Raw genomic sequence first — 15,064 nt, 5'->3', positions numbered from 1 at the left:
ATTCCCAAACTCCTGCAAAGCTGTAGAGTGTAGTCTCTGGACTGAAGAAGCTGACACTTGGTGGTGGCGGAGAGGAGCCAGTCGTCCAAATAGGGAAACACCTGGAATCCTCGACGTCTCAGATGAGCTGTGACCACTGCCATGCATTTGGTAAACACTCTGGGAGCTGAAGTGAGGCCAAAGGGCAGGGCTCTGAATTGGTAATGACTGGTCCCTAGCCGAAAGCGGAGAAACCTTCTGGAGCGTCTGTGAATCTTTATGTGATAGTACGCATCCTGAAGGTCTATAGAGCACATCCAGTTGTCCTTGCCCAGAAAGGGCAGAATGGACTGAAGCGTGACCATCCGGAATCTTGCTTTCTTGACAAATCTGTTCAGATTGCTCAGGTCTAATATTGGTCTCCAATCTCCCGTCCTTTTGGGGACCAAAAAGAATCTGGAGTAGACGCCGGATCCTACCTGGTCTGCTGGCACAGTCTGGACGGCTCTTTTTTCTAGGAGCTTTTGAAACCTCCTGTTCTGCCAAATCCCTTTGACCGGGTGAGATGTCTGGAAGGGATTGAAGAGGTACGGGAAACCTTTCGAAGGGGATTTTGTAACCCTCGGATATAATCGACTGTACCCACATCTCTTGAGATAGGGATTGCCAGGCTACTGGGTACAGCGAAATCCTTCACCCGACTGCCTCCAAGGGTGGACAGTCGGGCAACACCTCAGGGATGCTGAAAGGGCTTCTCAGGAAGAGACTCCCTGTTGCCCTGGTTCTGAGGACCCCCTGCCTCTAGGGCGTCTATTATTGTTACCCCTCTGCCTCTGGGGGTAAACTGACCACGTGTGTCCGTGTAGCTCCTTGGGCTTTACGGAACCACATCTTCCCCCCCTTCTGACCCTTGGGGTATGGTCTAGGAGTGGAAAACTGGACTCCAACGGCAGAAAGAGTTTTACCGTCCTGCTCACACCTGGTCAAGGTATCCTTCACCTGAGGTCCGAACAAAGCCGAACCATCAAAGGGGGTATTAGTGAAGGACGCCTTAAAGGGGTCCGCAAAATTACAAAGCCGCATCCAGGCTTGGCGTCTAAGAGCAACTCCTGTGCCTGCGGCCCTGCTCACTCCATCAGCCGCATAGGATATGAGCCGCATGGAGGAGTTAGATATGGAATTCAGGATAGCAAGCTGCGAGGCAATCTTTTCCTGAGCCCCAGCAGCAGAAGGATCCTGGACTACTTCTCCCAGTTCCTTGAGAACATCTAGTTGAAGCCTGGTGAAGTGACAAAGATAATTCAGCGAACGCATAGCAAAGGTCGCTGAAGAAAACATCCGCTTTCCATACCTGTCCATGGTCCTAGAGTCCTTATTAGGAGGATGGACAGGTACTGAAGGATCCGCCAATTCCTTCTTAGTGGCAGCCGCCACCACCATAGCATCCACGGAACACCCTTGGAAAGGAACTGTTTGTCGAAGGGGCGTAATGAATTTGGATGGTCTTCTGGGGACAGGTTCAACAGAATCTGGAGCCCACGCCTTCGAGCCACTACTTGCACGAGTGGGTCGAAGGCGGAGACACCCAGGAGGTGGAGGGTCGGGATCCAAAAGCCTCCAGGTATACCGACTCATCCTCGGAGGGGTCAATGGAGGCCAATTCCCCTCTGTTTGAGGAGCTCAAGGATGTCTGAAAAGAGACATCCTCAGAGGGGACCGAGGGGAACCCTCAGACTCATCTAAGTCGGTATCAGATGTAGTAGACTCAGGGGAGTCTGTGTTTCCTCTTACGTCCTCTTCGAGGGGTTCCCCTGCAGGATCAGGAGAAACCTCGGAAGAGGAGGAAATTCCCAGTGGGGAAACCTGGGCGATGGATCCCTGGGCCTGTGAGCAAGAGGTTGGCAAGAGGCATCTGCAGGCACTGAAGAGGGAGGAGCTAGAGGGATGGACCGTTGACCAGGCTCAGAGGCCAGGACACTCCTCATCACCTCAAAGGCTCCTCTCCCGGGAGGCCGGAACACACCGCTCGAAGAAACAGGAATGGCCGGCTCCAAAGAGAGAGAAGGCTCGAGGCCGATGTCGGCGCCGAGCTTACCAAAGCGAAGCCCAGAGAGGGAGAGCGGGTCGGACAAGGGTCCGATGCCACTAGCCCCTCGGAGCCGACAGTGGAAACCCGACGACGGATCCCTCCAAGGAAGGTCTCAAGGAGGAGATCGGGCCGAGGGCAGCGGAGCGAAGGATGTATCGGCTCCGCATCGAAACAGTCGCTGTCCCGAAGCTCCGGCTCCGAACTGCGGTGTGGAGTCGGAGGAGGAAGTTCAAGGATGGGGCTATAGCCGAAGTCTGTTGAGACGGGCTATGGAGCATTTGGGCCAGTGCCTGAGACTTCAACAGCCTGCTTACCACCCTCTCTAAATCGTGGTCAGACAGCCTGGAAGATCTCGAAGATCGGCTCCGATGGCTCCGCTCCGACAAAAGAGGAGACCCCGGAGCCGAGTGGATACTCAGTATAGAAGGGGACCGGGATCTCTTACGGGTCGAAGCCATCGGAGCCGAAGTCCCTTGAACCCCAGATGGAGCCGAGGATATCTCGGCTCAGATGCTGGATAAAGTGTCGGCTCCAGCCGGAGCCGACAAGGCCACAGTAGTCAGGGTATCGGGCGCCGAACCCACTACTTGAACAGCAGATGTATCGGCTCCAGCCTGAGTCGATGTCGGCTCCAACGGAGCCGGAGCCACCGGAGGAGGCTTGGACACTGTAGCCTGAGCCTTCGGTGGTTTAGAAGGTTTTCCTGACCCTAATTTAGGAGGAGAACCTTCTGGCTTAAGTAAGCCTCGGAGGATGAGTTTATTCCTCCTTTCCTGCAGGACTCTCTGGCTAAAAGCATGACATAAAGCACAGGAGTCCTGCAGGTGCAAAGGCCCCAGGCAATAAACACAAGAAGTGTGACCGTCTGTCAGAGACATTTTCTGACAGCACTGGTCACACTTCTTGAAGCCTGAGACCTTGCCTTCCTTTGACATCCTAGGAGGATGGAAACACAAACAATCCGAACAAACACACAAATTAATCCCTTACACAAACGCACAGGAAGGGAATAACCAATGGGGAAGTAGGCCTGACTAAAAAACTTTAGACTAAAGATTATAAAAAAAGTTTGAAAACAAGGGAATAGGGTGGGCTGTAACTAACTACAGACTAAACTGACACTAAAAGGGAAAAATAAACCCCTAACTACTCTTCTTATTTTACAAAGAAAAACTTACCTCAGCTGGCAAAGGAGACCTCTTTCGCTAAGCGGCAAATGAGATCTGAGGTAGTTCCGCCTTGCATCATGGGATATAGGGTTGCCTCGAGCTGGTAAAAGGAGTTCTCGAGCTAAAGCAGTGCAGTGGAGCCGAGGATCGGCTCCGAACCCATCCAGCAAGAATGAAGGCGAGATTGACAACTTAACATCTTAAATATCTCTACACAAATCAGCCACAATGAAAGATTTTAAATATAATAAAAGAACAAGACAATACTAAAAATATACTCACAGTGACAGAGTTCAAAACTACACGAAATATTTAAAACATTGGAGGACAGTCTCAAATAAATAAAAAATATCTAAACTAAGCTTTGCTATATTCCTAAATGTATCTAAGAGAATTACTAGAACCTAAGAACTTACTAATAGAGAAAGGCAGATGTGTGGTGAATGGATCTTCTAGTCGCTGTCCGGTCCAAGACAGAATGCAGATTGCTCTGTCTCACTAAAGAGACTTTGCAAATTAATTTATCAAATATTACTACTGGGTAACTTGCAGAATGACATCATTTCTTGTCATCGGACTCCTAGTTCCCAGGCAAAACAACAATTGGTGAAGCTAGCAGGATTTGGCATCTACTTTTAAAAATATACAGGCAAGGGTCTCTCCTCAGATCTCTGGCAGTTGCTGCAAGTCATAAAACAATTGTATTCTTTCATGCTTTCAAGGCTAGTAAATAATTCACCCTAAAGACAGAAAGTTTCCTAGTACAGACACCGTCTCTGGCTGCATTGAAAACTGAAAGATACCATCTTTTATGGCCTAGCCACAAAGTAATTTAATTTCAGTTATTTTTCTGAAGTTAACCTCCTGAAGTCCAGTTTCCACTGTTAAAATATATACTTTTAAACAGTTACAATAGTGCATGTACGTTTCTATCCTCTTCCAGTGGGGCACACTGTGAATCCATTTTAAAGACAAACATTTTGCAAATATCTTTTTCAACACACATCTGTACAGTTTGACATACACATGCCACGCAGTTCTAGTATACTTGTAACACAAGCATCTTACACAAATCATTTTGATATTCACCAATGCTATAATTATTTACAAAATTCCAGCTAGTTGGGCTGGCAGCATCTCTTTGTCACAGCTTCAGATATCCAGGAAGAAATGGTTTGCATGAAAACAGCCAAACCCAATGACCTAGGATGAAAGGAAAGAAAACCTGCTCAGATTTACAAATGGCTTTAGTTCTACCCAAACATCTGGAGTTGTCGCTGCAAATCCATGGTGTGAAGAAAGTACTGTTGTGTACACTTACCATAAATATAGATGTTACGAGTGTATTCACTGTTGCAGTCATCACATTTGGGTTATCTGCTTGCAGTAGAACTCAGCCGGCCTGATTATCAAAGTCTTGGGTCCTGCGTCTGTTGCGGTCTCATCTTCCGTGACGTCAGGTAGTCAGGGGTATAAAGCACACAGCCTATGCCATTACATCAGTTTTTCTTGCCCCAGATGTCAGGTGCCCCCCTTAAAGAGAAGCAATATATTTATATTTTACACAAGGTTATAACTCCAAGAAAAAAACAAATACACCAAAAAGCATTTAAGTATAGTAAAGTGGAACAGAGGTATAGCCAAAGGAAGTCAGGGGGCTGGAGGGATGGTAACCAGGACTGCAACAGTGAATACACTAACATCTACATTTACGGTAAGTGTACACAACTGTACTATGTTCTTCGTGTTTCACTGTTGCAGTCATCACATTTGGGTAGGTTCCCAAAGCTACAGATGGGAGGAGGAATTTTGATAGCTTTAGAACCAGCTATGAGGCCCTACAAGACTGCGGTGGCAAAGCCAGCTCTGGATTTAGAGAAAAATGGCAAATGGTAATGCTTGGTGAAAGTATGTACAGAACTGCAGGTAGCAGCTTCTAGGATGTCTCTGGTAGGGACCCCTCTGAAAAAGGCTGTAGGGGTAGATGCAGCCCTAACTGAATGGGGTCTAATCCCCTGTGGGATAGGTTTTCCATGGTGCTTATAGCAGAAGTGAATGCAATGGCCTATCCACTTGGAAATGGTTTGCTTTGAAATAGCCTTCCCCTCTGCCCCTGAAGCAAATGCCACAAGCAGTTGTTCAGATTCCCTTAGAGATTTAGTCCTGTCCAAGTAAAATCTATGTTGTCTGTGCACATCTAAGGAGTGCAGTACCCATTCCCCTTTGTTCTGTGGATTAGGAAAGAGGGTTGGCAAATGAATGGGCTGAATAAGAGCCATACTGCATACAACCTTGGGCATGAAAGATGGACTGGTCCTGAGGGACACCCTGTCCGCATGAAAGATGATGAAAGGCTCCACTGCCATAAGGGCCTGTAATTCAGATACCCTTCTTGCTGAAGTGATTGCTAAAAGGAAAGCTGTTTTCCAAGAAAGGAATTTTAATTCTGCAGTTGCAGCTGGCTCAAAAGGAGGAAGAGTGAGTTTTTCCAATACAAAATTAAGGTCCCAGGCTGGAGTTGGGGCTCTCCTGGGTGGTCTTAAGTTTTTGGCTCCTCTGAGGAACTGCTTGAGCAGTCGGTGAAAAAATAGTGGTGGTTCTGTGTTGTAATGGCTGAGGCGTGACTTTTCATGGAGGAAAAGGAAAGGCCCTTATGAAGCATCTCAGTTAAGTACTGAAGAATCTGAGGTAAATTGGGCGCTGCTGTGGCCATCCCACGAGTTTGGTTACAGGCACAGAATCTTTTCCACTCTTCAGCATAAGATTTTTTAGTACTGGGCCTCCTTGCCTCCAAAACTGACTTCCAACACTTGTTTACTGAGGGATGGTAATGGAGAGTTTAAGTAATTATCCAGGCTGCCAGGATCAAGGTTTGAAGCTGGGGGTGCAGAATCTGGCTCTCCTGCTGAGACAGCAGGGTAGGGGTCTGAGGTAGGTGCCATGGGGCCAGCTGTGACACTGCGCAAAAGAGGGTACCTGTGTTGGTGTGGCCTGTCTAGTGCAATCAGTATCATCCTTGGTTTGTCCCATTTGATCTTCAGTAGTACTTTGGAGAGGAGAGGCAAAGGAGGAAAGGCATAAACTGATAGATTTTTCCAGCTGAAGGAGAGAGCATCCACTTTACAAGCTTGTTTGTGGGGAGTCCTTGTGCAGAATTTGTCCAATTGGTAGTTCTGGGGGGAGGCAAACCGGTATATATCTGGGATCCCCGATTTGTTGATCAACATGTTGAAAATCTTTGGTTCCAGTTTCCACTCTTGTGGGTCCATGAGATTTCTGCTTAGTTCGTCTGCCAGTGTTATTTAGTTTTCCTGGCAGGAACTGAGCCTGTAGATGCACTTGGTAGCTCAAGGCCATTTCCCACAGAGCCATGGCTAGTCTGCAGAGGGGGAAAGAATGGGTACCCCCCTGCTTTTTTATGTACCAAATAGCAGTGGTGTTGTCAGTCTTTATCATTAATTGTCCTGAAAGAATGTGGCCCTTGAAGGCTGTTAGAGCATTCTGTACAGCTAACATTTCTTTTTGATTGATATGCAGATGCATTTGACTTTGGTTCCATTTGCCCTGAATGCACTTCCCTGCCAGGTGAGCCCCCCATGCATAGTCTGATGCGTCCGTGGTTTGGGCGGCAGGGGGTAGGATAGCAGTGGCAAAGCCAGCTCTGGATTTAGAAAAAAGTGTTAAATGGTAATGTTTGGTGAATGTATGAACTGAACTCCAGGTAGCAGCTTCTAGAATGTCCCTGGTAAGAACACCTCTGAGAAAGGCTGCCGAAGTAGATGCAGTCCTGGCGAAATGGGATCCAATGTCCTGGGGATAGTCTTTCCATGGTGCATATAGCAAAAACGAATACAATGGCTTATCCATTTGGAAATGGTTTGCTTTGAAATAGTCTTTCCCTCTGCCCCTGCAGCAAATGCCACCAACAGTCCAGATTTCCTTTGAGATTTTGTTCTGCTTAAGTAAAACCCAAGTTGTCTGTGTACACCCAAGGAATGCAGAATCCGCTCCCCCTTGTTCTGTGGATTGGGAAAGAAAGTTGGCAAAATAATTGATTAAGAGCCACACTAGATACCACCTTAGGCATGAAGGATGGATTGGTCCTGAGAGATACCCTGTCTACATGGAAAATGATGAAAGGCTCCACTGCCATAAGAGCCTGTAATTCTGAAATCCTTCTAGCTGAATTGACTGCTAAAAGGAAAGCTGTTTTCCAGGAGAGAAATTTTAAGTCTGCAGTAGCAGCTGGCTCGAAAGGAGGGAGAGTGAGCTTTTCCAATACAAAAAAGAGGTCCCAGGCAGGGGTTGGAGCTCGGCTGAGGCATGGATTTTTATGGAAGAGAAAGACAGGCCCTTGTGAAGCATCTCGGTTAAGTATTGTAAAATCTGAGGAATGTTGGGCACTGCAGTGCTTATCCCTTGAGACGGATTCCATGCACAGAATCTTTTCCATTTGTCCGCATAAGATTTTCTAGTACTAGGCCTTCTCGCCTCCAAAATGGCATCCATCACAGGTTTGCTGAGGGATGCTAAGGGTGAATTTAGGTGATTAGCCATGCTGCAAGATTCAAAGTTTGGAGCAGAGTGTGCAGAATTTGGTTGTTCTGCTGAGACGATAAGTAAGATGTCTGAGGCAAGTGCCACGGTGGAAGGTGTGACACACTGCGCAGGAGTGGGTACTAGTGTTGGCGAGGCCAGTCTGGAGCAATCAAAATCATTTTTGGTTTGTTCTGTTTGACTTTTAGTAGAACTTTGGAGATCAGAGGCAGAGGGAGAAAGGCATAGACTGATAGGTTTTTCCAGCTGAAGGATGGAGCATCCACTTTCCAGTTTTTTTTGTGATGAGTTTTTGTGCAAAATTTGTCCAGCTGATAGTTCTGGGGCGAGGCAAAACGATCTCCCCCATTTGTGTCAACATGTTGAAAATCTGTGGTTCCGGTTCCCATTTGTTTGGATCCATGAGATTTCTGCTTAATTCGTCTGCCAGAGTATTCAGCTTTCCTGGCAGGAATTGTGCTTGTAGTTGTACTTGACAGGTCAAGGCCGTGTTCCACAATGCCACGGCTGGTCTGCAAAGGGGGTAGGAGTGTGTACCCCCTGCTTGTTTATGTACCACATAACCGTGGTGTTGTCTGTCTATCATTAGTTGTCCTGGAAGAAGGTAGTCCTTGAAGGCTGTTAGTGCATTCTGTACAGCTAGCATTTCTTTTTGATTGATATGAAGGTGCATTTGATTTGGGCTCCATTTGCCCTGAATGCACTTCCCTGCCAGATAAGCCCCCCAAGCATAGTCTGATGCGTCTGTAGTCGTGGTTTGGGCGGCAGGTGGTGATATGAATGGCAGTCCCATGTTTTGGTGGCAGGCCTCTGCCCGCCACAGGAACTCTAGTTGCACGCAAGGTAAGATAGGAATCATTGTTTCCAGGCTGTGACAATGCTGATTCCATAGACTTTTTAAGTACCACTGAAGTTTCCTCATATGCAGTCTTGCATATGGAATTAGAAGAATGCACGAGGCCATGAACCCAAAGGCTTGCAGTATTTGCCTTGCAGAAAGCAGGGTTTTTGTGGCCACCTGTTTGAAATAAGTCACCAAATGAATTTGTTCGTCTGGCGTAAGGAAAGCCATCTGGGCAGCTGTACGCAAGCTTGCACCCAGGAATGTAATTTTTTGAGAGGGTACCAGTTGCGATTTCTTTTCATTTATAATGTACCATATACAAGTTAGAACACTTTTTTACAAATGCCAGATGGTTTAGAGGAGTGTCCTTGTCTTCTGCCTGAATTAGACAATCGTCCAGGTATGGATATATTTGAATATTTCTTTGCCTGCAAAATGCAATTACTGGAGCCAGACACATTGGCTTGTCTACTGCGCTCAGAGTCTTTACAAAGGGCAGTGCAGAGAACTGGTAATGCAAGTAGCCTGCTTTGATGCGGAGGTATCTTCTGCAAGATTCCCTGATTGAGATACGCAGGTAAGCCTCTTTTAAATCTAGAGTTGCCAACCAGGCATCTTTGCCTAGCATAGGAAGTAACTGGTGAAGAGTCAGCATCTTGAATTTTGGAATGTCCAGAAAGGTGTTTAGAGAAGATAAGTCCAGGACTGGGCACCATAATTTGTCTTTTCTGGTTACCATGAAAAGTCTTGACTAGAAACCTTGTCCCTTTTCCTCTTCTGGTACTGGTTGAATTGCCCCCATGCTCATGAGAGAAAGTACTTGTTTCTGGGCCTCTGCCCACTGACTTGGGGGCAGGTCTGGCCATCCGTTTGGAATTGGCAAAGTGTGGAAATGAAATCTGTATCCCTGGGATACTATATTTAAAACCCATTTGTCTTGGGTTATAAGTTGCCAGTTTCTTGCATGAAGAGCCAGTTTCCCCCCCAAAGGGGCGGCTAAAAGGTAAGTGCTTGGTAAGTGTAAAGAGAAGTCATTGAGACTGCTTACCATAGGGGGGTGTCTTGTTGTTTCCAGATTTGTAGGAGGAGGCACCCCATTGTTTCGTCCTGAAAGTCCCTTGTGACTGAAACCTGGAGCCTTTGGAATGTCTAGGTTTGACTGGAGTGGCTCTTGAAGGAACTGGAAAGGACCAGTTCTTAGTAGGCCAGTGCCTACTAAATTTTGGAGGTTGCACTTGTAAGAAATCTTTCACAGTCTGCATACATTTAGCTTTATCGTCCATCTATTTTTAAAACTTCTTCAGCCTTATTACTAAAGAGACGGTCCTGTTGTAAAGGAGCATCCAACAATTTTGCTTTAACATGATCAGGCAGATTTTGCTCTGAGCCAAGCATGCCTTCTTAGCACAGACCCAGTTACAGCAGCCCTGCAAGAGGCCTCCAAAGAATCAAAGCCACATTGCAAAGTATGTTTTCCAACTTGTTCAGCTGAATGCAATAAATCCTGTAAATCTTTGTTTTCCACACAATCAGTAATTAACATCATTTTCTGTTTAAGCAGTCCCATGATATGCTGTTGATATTTTTGTATATGAAATTGACAGTTTAAAGCCCTGACTGGCAAGGTTGCAGAAGTGTAAACCTTCTCACACCATCTATCCAGCGCCCTGAAATCTCTATCAGAAGGGGTAGGATTTTTAGCTGTAGAAGCCTTAATGCCCTTGGGTCCCTGAGAAATGGTTTCAGGATCTGCAACAGGATTTTTGAAAAGGAATTTGTGGGAGTCAAGGACCCTGAAGTATCTGTCTGGCTTACAAGGAGCCGGAGGCAGAGAATCAGGAGCCATACTAGATTCTGAAAAAACATCAACAATGTCTAGAACAGGAGGTATAGCCAAAGGCCTATGCTGAGGAAGAAGAAAATCCCCAAGTCTTTTTAGATTCAGAGAAATCCTGACTTTCCCAGTGGAAATGCTTCCTTAAGGTATGTAAAGTTTCCCAAAAAGAAAAATCTTCAGGGGGAGAAGCAGAAGGATTGGAATCTTCTGCATCAAAGTCCTCATAAGAAGGTATAGACCATTCCTGTTCATTAAAAGAGTCAGAAGAAATAGAATCCTGTTCAGAAGATTTATAATCAAAGTCTTGCCTAGGCCTCTTAGAAGGGGGGGTTGGCTACCCCTGATCAGAGTAATTAAATCTTCAGCCATTTTGATCATTTGTTTTTTAGGCATACAGCCTGACCATGTGGTCTGGGTGTCGGTTTCCTAGGCATGGTTCAAGTTTTAGTCCTAGAAGAAGAAGATGACGTTGGTTTAATAAGCAAGTCAGTAGGCCTGAACACACCCTCTGAAGTCTGTGCCTGCACAGCAGCTCCGGACCCATCCAAGGTAGAGACATCCGCAGGTTCCACAGTTGAAGCATCTCGCGGCATACTGGACTCTGAATGGGTCTCAGTAGAAGCCTGTGAATCTGAAGTAGTGGGTATCAGGGGCTGCGAAAGCACCTCATTGAGTACCAGCGAACTGGCGACTAGCTTAGGAGAAGCATAGTCAGGCAGCTTTGTACCAAGGCGGCCTGCCTCTGTCTTTATCTATGCATTTTTTTCTGAATGTCGGTACTCGGGTGGCTTACCGAAGACCTATCTGGATAACTGAACAGAGTACCAAAATATTTAGAAGCAAAAATGTACCGATGACTAATAGTTCCGTGGTTTAAATAAGGCAAAAAACAGACAGAGGTACATCGTGGTCAGGGCCTAGGCAAGGAATACAGTACGAATTAAATTCTTTATGAGGTATTTGCTTTCCACAAGAAATACAATTAATGACTTTTACTGACATTGGTTTAGAGCAAGAAAACGTTTCCCCCAACGGGGTACTTCGCTTTAGTTGAAGAGGAGTCGGCCGACCGGCACTTGCGAACTGCTTCTGCTACTGCACGTCAAGAAAGACTGATGCAATGGCGTCAGCTGCATGCTTTATACCCCCCAACTACCTGACGTCACGGAAGACGAGACAGCAACCGACATAGGACCCAAGACTTTGACAATCAGGCCGACTGAGGGCTACTGCAAGCAGATAACTCAAATGTGATGACTGCAACAATGAATGAAACACTAAGAACATCGACCATCATGGAGTTACAGCAGTCAGATTTATTGAACATGAGTAGCTTCTAAGTTGGACACCTACACATGTAATGAAGCCAGTTGTAAAACAAAGATTCCACTCACCTTGTATGCCCAGTAGTATACAGATTCTGGGTTGTTTATTTCCTTGCCTAATCGTGCAATCATCTTAGATGGAGTCCATTTCATACCCTAGAAAAACAAAAGAAAAACATCACCATATGGATTAGAAAGATTCTGCCATATCATTTTCATAGAATCCTTCCGAACCTTCGCCCATCACAGACTTCTAACATCTGTAGATCAAGTGATTCCCCTAACCAAGCACTAAATGCTTTTCCCCTTTCAAGCCAAGCAAACAAGCATTACTACTGGATAAAAAACTGCCATACCAATTCCTCAGGATGAGCCAGTTCCACGGCAAAAAGATCCACCACTCCCCAATTCAAGCGCTTGTTCCACAATAAATACTACAATCACATCCCAGCCCCACAGGATGCTCCTGCTTCACAGTAAACTCCCTCCCCTAACCTCACAGCATATGCCTGTTCTACAGTTAGCAGTACCACACCCCAAACATGCATGACATGCCTGTGGTACTGTGAGAACATTATGCCCCAACCCTGCAGGACATCTGTGGTACTCTGGTGTGGTACAACTAGCAACGCCACACCCTAAACCTGTGGAACATGTCTGTAATACCGTTAGCAGCGTCACACCCAAACCCTGTGGGGCATGCCTGCTGTATTATGAGAAACGTCAGACCCCAACCTAAACCTGAAGGACATGCCCATGGTACAGTGAAGTAACATCACACCTTAATCCAAACTCTCAGGACATGCCCATGGTACCATGAGCAGCGTCACATGCAAATCCTTCAGGACACGCTTGTGGCATAGTGAGCAGGGCCACACCCCAACCCTTCAGGACACCCATGTGGCACAGTGAGCAGTGTCACACCCCAACCCTTCAGGACACCCATGTGGCACAGTGAGCAGCGTCACACCCCAACCCTTCAGGACATGCATGTGGCACAGTGAGCAAGGTCACATCCCAACCCTTCAGGACATGTATGTGGCACAGTGAGCAGTGTCGCACCCCAATTATGCAGGACATGCCTGTGGTACAATGAGCAACTCCACACCTTAACCCTACAGGACATTCCTGTGGTACCCTGCGCAGCGTCACACACCAATTCTGCAGGACATGCCCGTTTTATAGCGAACAGCTCCACACCCCAACCATGTGGGATACCACACAAGTAGCAACTCAACATAATCAATTCTAACAACGCTACAGGGGACTCCTCTTATTCTACTTATGTTGTTAAACTCTGGAATTCTATTACTACAGTTCTGAGACAAATGCAACATCTAAAAAAAACTTAAAGGTAAAACTATACATGAAACTGCTCAATCTTGTTCTTGCACCACCCCGGGTTAAGCAGCCATACTACGACACTAAAGTCTACAGCATTTTCATCTACTACTTGTCAACTCCTCCTCCTCTCCCTCTCTCCCTTCATTACCCTCTGCCTATACTCATCCTCTTCTACTTTATTACTTCTAACACATAGCAGAAGTAACACCTGGTCTACAACTCCCCTCAGCTACTTCTGCCCTCACATTATCTTTAAACATCACTACTTCTATAGTCTCCCTCTCTTCTGGCACTCTTCTCCCCATCCCTCTTACTCCCAGTAAAGCTACCACTTAATTTTGCCCTCAAGCACTTAGCCTTTTAGATCCACTTCCCAATGAACTTAAGTCATTGCTAGCATATCACATCTCTTTTAGCTGCATCTCTTACCGCGCATATACCAAAGTCACTGCACCTCTTACCCCCGCATATGCCCAAGTCACTGCATCTCTTACCACGCATATGGCAAAGTCACTGCATCTCTTACTGCACATATGCCCAAGTCACTGCATCTCTTACCGCACATATACCCAAGTCACTGCATCTCTTACTGCGCATATACCAAAGTCACTGCATCTCTTACCGCGCATATGCCCAAGTCACTGCATCTCTTACCGCGCATATGCCCAAGTCACTGCATCTCTTACCGCACATATACCCAAGTCACTGCATCTCTTACCGCACATATACCCAAGTCAATGCATCTCTTACTGCACATATACCCAAGTCACTGCATCTCTTACACTGCACATATACCCAAGTCACGGGATCCTACTGTACATATACCCAAGTCACGGGATCTTACTGCACATATACCAAAGTCACGGGATCTTACTGCACATATACCCAAGTCACGGCATTTTTTACCGCACATATACCCAAGTCACGGCATCTCTTACTGTATATAAACCCAAGTCACTGCATCTCTTACCATACATATACAAAAGTCCCTGTCTACCCACCAAATGACTCTTAAACCAACTGTGTCTTAAACATACTTAAGAGTATAGTAAGCAAAGCTCAAATGAATTTCCAACCATGTCTTCCTATTGTCTACATCATATGCATGGTTACTGACAACCATACTCTGCGTTACTTGCTTTACTATTCCACTGAAAGGATTTTGTACTCTTACTGTATATTTGTTGAGGCTTTTCACCCAGGCCTCCTCTGAAAAAGGGGAAACTTCTGCTCAGTCGGACCTTTCCAGTAAATAGAAGCAAAATAAAATAAATTAATAAATAAATACTGTTGCATCAGGTCAGGGGAGATTTGTGAGGTACCACTGCTGCCATTAGACAAGCATCCAACATATGCTCCAACAATGATAATTTAAAACCCACAGGCAGGTAAAAAATCCAGCATGCAGTACCAATGACCACGTTATTGAAGCACAGCATCCCTCTCTCAGTTCTGTTTCCAAAATGCCATAAGACTCTGAGCAGCAAGTTAGGGGGAAAGGTTGCACACAGTTCACATATGCATGTGCACGCACAGTGACAACATGACTTCAACAAAACAAGACACAAGCAAAGTGGGGTTATTTTCAGGCAGTTTAGAGGGAAAAGATCTGGCATGGTGTGTTAAAAGGCACAATCAAACAGGTAAAGTGAGATTACACTCAAAATGTATTTTATGCTATTAACAGAAAAAAATTGAACATAATACACCACTTTGTATTACTACCGTGGAAATTAAAATCAATGTCATGATTGTAAAACCAGTAGCTTTTCTCCCCAAACCTTCCCTGAAATAGTCACTATACATTTGGACTATCTCACTTAAACAGGGAGAAGACCTTGTTTTCTGGAATGGTAAAAATGTCAATATTCAAAACGTACCAGAACAGGGCTGGAGCTGTACCTCAGGAAGTCTGTCAGG

General features: G+C 45.9%; 1 protein-coding gene across 1 annotated transcript in view; it reads right to left on the bottom strand.

The window, feature by feature from the left end:
- DHPS (deoxyhypusine synthase) overlaps positions 1 to 15,064 on the bottom strand; it is a gene marked incomplete in the record, with an annotated part of 571,286 nt that overhangs the window by 73,845 nt on the left and 482,377 nt on the right. The window contains 1 exon segment of the mRNA XM_044084725.1: positions 11,870 to 11,956. Within this exon segment, the coding sequence (XP_043940660.1) occupies positions 11,870 to 11,956 (87 nt within the window).

Source organism: Protopterus annectens, chromosome 9.part0 (genome assembly GCF_019279795.1).
Source record: "Protopterus annectens isolate FY-2018-M chromosome 9.part0, PAN1.0, whole genome shotgun sequence".
In the NCBI taxonomy this organism is placed as follows: Eukaryota; Metazoa; Chordata; order Ceratodontiformes; family Protopteridae; genus Protopterus; species Protopterus annectens.
Note: the sequence above shows the minus strand (reverse complement) of the source record. Positions and strands in the feature narration are given on the sequence as shown.